General features: G+C 48.2%; 1 protein-coding gene across 1 annotated transcript; it reads left to right on the top strand.

Annotated features, from left to right (window-relative positions):
• The first annotated feature begins 1,999 nt into the window (after positions 1-1,999).
• LOC140219541 (uncharacterized) lies at positions 2,000-4,120 on the top strand. Its single transcript, XM_072289423.1, has 4 exons — positions 2,000-2,655; positions 2,965-3,154; positions 3,906-4,003; positions 4,054-4,120. Exons 1-4 carry the CDS (start codon positions 2,000-2,002, stop codon positions 4,118-4,120), a joined length of 1,011 nt encoding a protein of 336 aa, XP_072145524.1.
• The last annotated feature ends 3,524 nt before the right edge of the window (positions 4,121-7,644 follow it).

Genomic DNA, 7,644 nt, shown 5'->3' with positions numbered 1-7,644 from the left:
GTGCGCCTGCTCTTCTGACTCGCTGACTGCATTTTAACTTGAAACAATGAACATGAAATCTCTTCACAATGGCGCACACAATTCCCCTTCATAGTAAAATAAAGGAAAAGTGCAGTCTATTTCGATTATGTGGGCTCCTAAGCAATCATTATGTTGTGTAAAGGCGAGAGCGTTACTTGTTGCTGAGTGTAGGGCTGCAGCGAAATGCTACTGCAATGTGTAGTGCGGCTATGTAATTTTTGCGAGGCTCCGAAAGTTGCTTATTATGAGGTCGCGACAAAGCGAGACGACAAATCGGTCATATTGCGATCTCTCAGCTGGGTTTTATTTGCGGAGTTCTCACCATGCCCTGCCGCCTACGGCCACGCTTTGCTGTCTCGAGTGGTGATGTGGACGCGAGTGATTGAACCTCAGACGGTGAAGACGGCATAGCACCGCAACCTCGCTCTCCGAAAACTGAAGGCCAGCTGATGTTGACCGCGGGATTTTCCATTTAATGCACTCGGTAGCTGCAGAAATATTCCGCTGTCTGCTCGCTCCTTCCTTCCCAAGAAAGCTATGCTCGATCCCAAGAAAGCTATGCACCAACTCGCCCAGCAAGAAGAAGTTCTACATTCCTTCACCACGCCGACAGGTTTAAACTTGTGCATTGTCACCCCCGCGGTGACAATACACTCGTCATAACCCCCCCCTCCGCCCCCCGGGTTAAATACGGGGGGGGGGGGGGAGGTGCTGCTGCCACGGCAACGGCGGGCTTTTCGCACAACGAGCCAAGGAATGCGAGAGCTGCCCTCGCATTAAAACGTTTAGCGACAGCCGTAACAGTGTACCGACTGCAGCCCGCATCACTGATGCCACCTAATTGATTTCATTGCTCGGTATAAGATGCGCGGAAAGCCGCTTATAGTACACATGGCATAATTGTGTTCATGTGCTTGTTACAAATAAAATTAGTGGTACTGTCCTAAAAATTTTATAACAGCTGAGAAAAAGTGAATTTGTTCGATTAGTAATGCATGCGAAAATAAAGCTTCACTTTTTCAGTGCATTCTGCATAGGCTTTTCTTGGTACCTGCTATCACTTATTTCGCACCCTGTCCTTGAGCACATGCACCCCCTCGTCTCTATGACCTGCATTGTTTGCTGCGAGCACATATTCATGATGACTGGAATTTTTGTTCGCACGTTGCTATATTAATTATCTATACTTGGGGTCTGTAAATAAAATCTCGCTCTGGGTGCTCTACGGATGCTCTCCGTCAAGCAAGTGTAAAACAAAGTTTCATTTATGACACACTTGGTTATACTACACAGTTTTGGACATACCAGTTATATGATATACTTGGTTTTGTCTATATCATCTACAGTGAAACAAAAATGCTAATGTGCCTCAACCTTACACATTCATTTGCAGGCTCACTTTGAACCAAGCAGCTTTGAACAGCATCGTTCAGATGGATGGAAAAAGCTGAAGCCGAATGCAGTTCCAACTCTTTTTTCATTCAAACGTAAGTTGTTATTTCTAAAGTCCGGCTAAGTATTATGTAGCTATTGTTACCTGCATTGCTTACAAGCCGTCTCGGGAACATGCTTGTGGATAGCATTAAATAAAAAAAACATTTTTAACCTTCTGGAAATGTCGGGTTCGTGCACGTTAGCGTACAACATTAACATGCTTGCTCCAGTTTATGTGCGTTCTCAAGAGTACACTGTAGAAAAGATGTGATCCTTGGTCCCATCTTGCTTGTTGTAGAAAAGAATGTACTAGCTCGCCAGGTCGAATAAACCGATCTTAAAGTGCATATTTTTTTATGTTGCAGCTTTACCTAAGGAGCGAAAAGCACCGAAGGAGAGAGCGGCTTCAGAGATCTCGCTCTCAAATGGTAAATCAGATGCGACCCCCGTGGAAGCAAGCAGCTCGTCATGTGAAGGAATAACGCTCTCTGAGACCACGGAGCAGTCTCAATTCAGACCTCCGCTTCAGGAAGATACATCCGAAATGGACTCGTTCCAGGTCAGCAATGTCATTGCTGAGTGTCCACAGCAGGTTCAGGATGCAGACAGAAGAGAGCAAGCCGGCGAACCTAGTGGGACCCAGACTGCTTCCTCGTATTCTGCAGAGCTGAAGAAGCAGCTAGCGGACATCACGAGGAAATACACAGACCTTCAGGACCATCATGCTGCCGCCAGAAACAGTATTAAGGGCCTCAAAAATCAAGTTCAGAGGCTTGAAAGCGAAATCAGGAATTTCTCGAAAAATGTCAAGTTCCTGGATGAAGATCAGCTCCGTGCTCTGTCTAGGAGCAACAACCGGGGCAATTCCTGGACGCCTGAAACGGTCAAGCAAGGCCTTCAAATTAAGTTCGCTTGCGGGACAACTGGATATGAAACGCTCAGAAAGCTGGGATATCCCCTTCCCTCAAACAGGACACTGACTCGCAGGCTCGAAGGTTTGAAGTTCCTTCCGGGGATACTTCACGAGGTGATTGACGTCATGCGGTGCAAGGCAATGGCCATGGAGGAGGTGGAGAAAGATTGCATCCTTTTTTTGGATGAAATGGAGATTTCAAGTGGATATGAGTTGGACCGTGCTGAAGATGCGCTCCTTGGAGGAAAGACGCTACCGCCAAAGCCTGACGAGCCTGCCAATCACGCGTTAGTGTTCATGCTAGGCGGTTTAAATCAGAGGTGGAAACAGGTGATCGCTTATGAATTCACCGGACATCACGTACAGGGCTCTGTGCTCAAGCACTATGCCCTTGAGCTTGTTCAATTATGCAGCCAGGTGTCCCTCAGAGTTCGTGTTGTGACATCTGATATGGGTGCGTCAAATCGAGCGATGTGGCGAGACTTTGGCTTTTCAAGCCACAGGAACTCCTCAACTGTGTGCTCTATACCACACCCATGTTTGGATGGAAAGCAACTGTTTTTCACGGCTGACCCTGCACACGTTCTCAATCTCAGAGGACAGTTACTAAGTTCATCAGTTTTTACGTTGAGTGACGCCACTGTAAAGGAGAACAACCTGCCATCATCGGAGGTCAAACTCGAGCATGTTCAGGCTGTGCTCGACTATGACGCAGAGCACGAGCTCAAGGTAGCGCCCAACCTATGCGAGGTGCACACTAGCAGTGGCCATTTCACGAAAATGAAAGTTGGTGTTGCCGTTCAGTTTTTCCGCGAAGCACCAGCTGCTATTCGGTTTTTAATAAGAGCATCTGTAATTGAAGAAGCTGAAACCACTGCATGGTTTTTGGAGCTCATTTTCAAATGGTATTCTCTAATGTCGTCTCGCAACCCAACAATGGCCTTAAGTCGCAGGAGTATGGCCAAGTATTATGCCGCCCTAGGCACGTTGCACACGGCAATGGAGACCATTAGAAGTACGAAAATGGGGTCCACATCACTGTGGAAACCATGCCAAGCTGGCCTTCTCATTGCAACAACCGTTGTCATCCACCTCCAAGAAGTGTTGCTGGGAAATGAGGGGTACGATTTTTTTCTTACCAGCAGACTCTTACAGGATTGTCTGGAGAACCTCTTTTCGGTGGTTCGACTAAGAAAACCTGTGCCCACTGCGTACGATATGAAATGCGCTCTGAGGCTTGTGAGCGTGAGCCAGTTTTTATTTACCCCACGGACGACGAGCTACGATCTCGATGACCGCGAATATTTGGTAGACCTTCTCTCCCAGGCAAAGAAAGAAAGGACAGAAGTGGAAGCTGATGAGATAAGCGACTCAGAAATTGTTCATTGAAGAACTGTCCACAACAGAGTGCAGCATTCTACACTACATAGGAGGCTTCATTTTGAAAGGAATCTTGCCGTCTGTCAGCTGCCAGCAATGCAAGGATGCCCTACTGGGATGTGCTAGTGACGAACATGCCTCTCTGACTGCTCTGAAGGAATATGTGTCAGAAGGTGACAACCTAATTTATCCCAGTGATGATGTGATGCACATGCTCAAAATCTACGAGGAGCACTTTGTAGGGATAAACTCATGGTGCACAGGCAAACTAGTGACAATGAAGTCACCTGTCCGCTCACTTACAGCATACCTAGGAAAGGTCTGCTGCAAGCAAGCATACCGACCACGCTTGAAGCTGTGCGCAAGCCATGATGGAGAAATACGGAAAACGCTGACCGACAGGTACGCAAGATTGAGACTGCGCATCTTCCTCCGACACCTTCAGAAAGCTCGTCTCAATGGTCACGCAAGCAAGACGTGTGCAGGAGTTAATTTAACCTAAGCTTCTATCCACGCTGAAGTACACTCATGCTGCTAGCATTAGCAGAGTTCCTATTTTTACACCTAATAAGTGTCCTAAATTGCACTGACTCCAGGTTCTGAAGACAAGGATAATCTGTGCAAACATGCCTTCAAAGTACCCTGAAATATTTTTTTTCGGGGCAAATAAACAACTTCCATGGTTTTAAACAATATTAATGATTCTTTGTTTTCAACTAACCTCTGATCGCGGCAATAGATTGTTATTTTGTCTTTAAAACACTGTCTTAAGTGCGCGTTGAATATACTAATGCAGTCGACTCTCATTAGTTTGACCTATTAATGACCTCAAAATTTCGATTCCATTCGAGTATAAACGGATGTATTTTCACTGCGACTAATAACTTTCCTCATCATTTGACCAATATACAGTGGTCCCGCCAAGTTCGAATGGCCGACTACACGCGTATAAAAATGCCTGGAGATATTTGGGGTTTTCAGTGCACAATGCATGCATGCGCGGCTCAGGTACTGCGATATTCGGTTCGTGTACGTGTGGCGAATGCGCTGGCTTTTATTTCTTAGGACAAGGTACGTAAAGCACATTAATCTTTTTTCTTCTACAAAAAAACCGTCATTCTAGGTTGACAATAAATGTGAATAAGGCACCTGGAGCGTTCTTAATTAGTTACACAATTGAGTAATTGAATGCAATCTACCTGCTTATGATATTGCTGTTATTAATTTATTTTAATCCTGCAGTTAGGTTCCTAGTGCGCTCTATGAACTCTTTCCAATCTAGCACCCGAGTCGCCGTGTGCTAGGAGAAACGACCGTCCAAATCTTAAAATATTTGGACAGTTGCCCCTTACAAGCCTGTTCTGTTGACACTTCATTAGAAAAGGCGTGAAACGCAGTTGTATTGTCTTTTGGTCGCGAAGACAAGCGCGCTTTTGCAGCGGCAAGTGCAAAAAGCCTGTTAGGGACGCCCCGCGCCTCTGAAGTAGGCATGGCAATGGCAGCCGCCGTAGCAGACGACGCAGTTGTCTTCACCCTCAGCGGAGCGCGCGCGCGCATCGAGGCACCCTACTCCAGTGCCCTACTCCCTCGATGCGCCGACTGCTCCGAATGGCGACGCGCGCCCGGCCGCGTCGTCTGCTCGCGCGCCAGCTGCAGACGAAAGTTCTACCGACGCTATGGAGCTGACGCACGAAACACCCGCCAGCGCGTCACAACAGAAGCCAGAACACCCGGCGGCGCGATTCCTGAGAGGCCCACCACGCCAGCCTGCTTCGCGGCCGAAGCGCAAGGGGAAAAAACACAAGCGAAGGAAAGAGCCAGCTGCCGGTTCGACTCCATCCCGCGATACCTCGGACGAATCGCGGCACTCACCCGCTCCCCCGGCCAGCCACAGCGTGCCTGCTCCGGCTGTACGAAGGGAGACGCCACCCGCCCGCGAGACAGCCACAGATGGCTTCATCCTTGTGCAGTCGAGAGGCGACAGGCGGCGCACGAAAGCACTTGAGACGGCTGCACTCCCGGTGGACCCTGCGGTAATCGGCACCGTGCTGTTTCGACCTTCGGCACCCGGCGGAGCCTTCCAGGGAACACCGCGCCTCACACTTGCTGCGGCCCTCTCTTCGCGGCCAGGTGTAGAAGCAAGCGATAGGCGCTCTCACCGAGGCGCACCTACGCGTACTGGGCGAGACTTCAATAGCGCGCAGACACTGCGCTCCTTAGTAGATGAAATAGGGCTCATAGACGCGTGGAAAACCTTACAGCCTGCTCGCTCAGGAATGACATGGACGGGTCGCGGCTACGAAAGCCGCATCGACCGCTTGTATACTTCGAACGCATTGGCGCCTTCGCTACAATCTGCGTGGGTCCTTCCCACCGCACTGAGCGACCATAAATTTTTAATCTTTCGCTTCTCCGATTATGATTTAGCTCCGCGAGCCAAAGGATGCTGGCGCCTTAACATAAAGCTTCTCGAAGATGCACGCGTAGTTGAGGACATTATCAACTTGATAAAGAGCTCCCTTAAATCTCCGCCTACCGCCACAGCATGGGAATGCTTTAAAGTAAACGTTAAGGAATGTTTCCAAACATGGGGCACTAAATTAGCCAGAGAAGAGCGTGAGGAAATAAGGAAAGTTTCAGATGCCATTTTAATTCTTAGTGCACCACTATCGCAAGGGCCAAGCATAGCAGGCGCTCTTGTAGAACTCAGAAAAGAGCTCCACAGCTTGCTAAACAAACGATGGGACCGACTTCGAGCTACAGCGCGCGCGGAAAGGTGGGAGAGAGAAACATGGTGCTCTCGGCATCTCCTACGCCGCCGCCTTGCTACAAGAAGTAACATACTCTGCGAAGTGACAGACCCAGTCACGGGCGTCACAAAAACAAAGCCCGAAGATGTAACAGAGGCTGCTAGGTCCTTCTACGAGCATCTGTATAAGAGAACTAATTGTACTCCCACGCCTTTCTCTTTGAAAAGCCCAGAAACCAGCCCCATAGTTATAGATACGCCATTTCAAGCAGAAGAGCTTTTTGAAGCCCTTAAGGCAATGAAACAAAACAAAAGTCCAGGAACAGACGGCCTCCCGCCCGCTTTTTATACAAAATTTTGGCCCCTCCTGGCAAAATACTTTACAGCCCTTGTAAACGCCTCCTTAGAAGAAGGGTCGCTACCAGTTTCGCAAAGGCAGGGTTTAATCACGCTTTTATGTAAAGACGTAGAAAAATCTTCAGACCTCCGAGCGTGGCGCCCTATTACGCTGCTAAACAGTGATTATAAGATTATCGCGAAAAGTCTCTCGCTCCGTTTGACGCCCGCCCTAACAAACATAGTCGGGACGTACCAAGCATGCTGTATTCCGGGCAGATCAGCTGAATTACACGGCTTAGGATTAAGAGACCTATTAGCGTGGGCTACATCAAGGAATTTGCCCGGCTACATCTGCTCACTAGACCAAGAAAAAGCGTTCGATAAAATAAGCCACGAATTTCTCTTTCAGGTATTGCAACAGGCAGGCATTAGTAAAGAATTTTGTAAACAAATCCAGTGTTTATACAATGGCCTCACGTCAGCGGTTATAGTACAGGGAAGAACGTCAGAAAATTTTCATATAGAAAGAGGGGTGCGGCAAGGCTGCCCACTCAGCCCACTACTGTATATACTCGCCATAGAACCACTACTACAACAAATCGCCGCTGATGACGGTATTAGCAAATTCCCCCTTCCTGTAGGTCCGCACTGTACTCCAATTTTCGCATACGCAGATGACATTACAGTAGTAGTACCAGATAGCAATTCTGTTTCTAGCTTGCTAAAAGTAGTTGATCGGTACTGTCTAGCAAGCGGAGCAAGCCTCAACCGCGCTAAAAGCGCAATTATGAGCCTGCACCCTGAGCCT

Source organism: Dermacentor andersoni, chromosome 7 (genome assembly GCF_023375885.2).
Source record: "Dermacentor andersoni chromosome 7, qqDerAnde1_hic_scaffold, whole genome shotgun sequence".
Taxonomy (NCBI): domain Eukaryota; kingdom Metazoa; phylum Arthropoda; class Arachnida; order Ixodida; family Ixodidae; genus Dermacentor; species Dermacentor andersoni.
Note: the sequence above shows the minus strand (reverse complement) of the source record. Positions and strands in the feature narration are given on the sequence as shown.

Excerpts from the sequence above, each read along its gene's own strand:
- LOC140219541 (XM_072289423.1), top strand. The coding sequence starts at position 2,000 with ATGGACTCGTTCCAGGTCAGCAATGTCATTGCTGAGTGTCCACAGCAG. Across the intron at positions 3,155-3,905 it reads GCCATTTCACGAAAATGAAA|GAATATGTGTCAGAAGGTGA; the intron begins GTTGGTGTTGCC and ends ACTGCTCTGAAG. Across the intron at positions 4,004-4,053 it reads TTTGTAGGGATAAACTCATG|CATACCTAGGAAAGGTCTGC; the intron begins GTGCACAGGCAA and ends GCTCACTTACAG.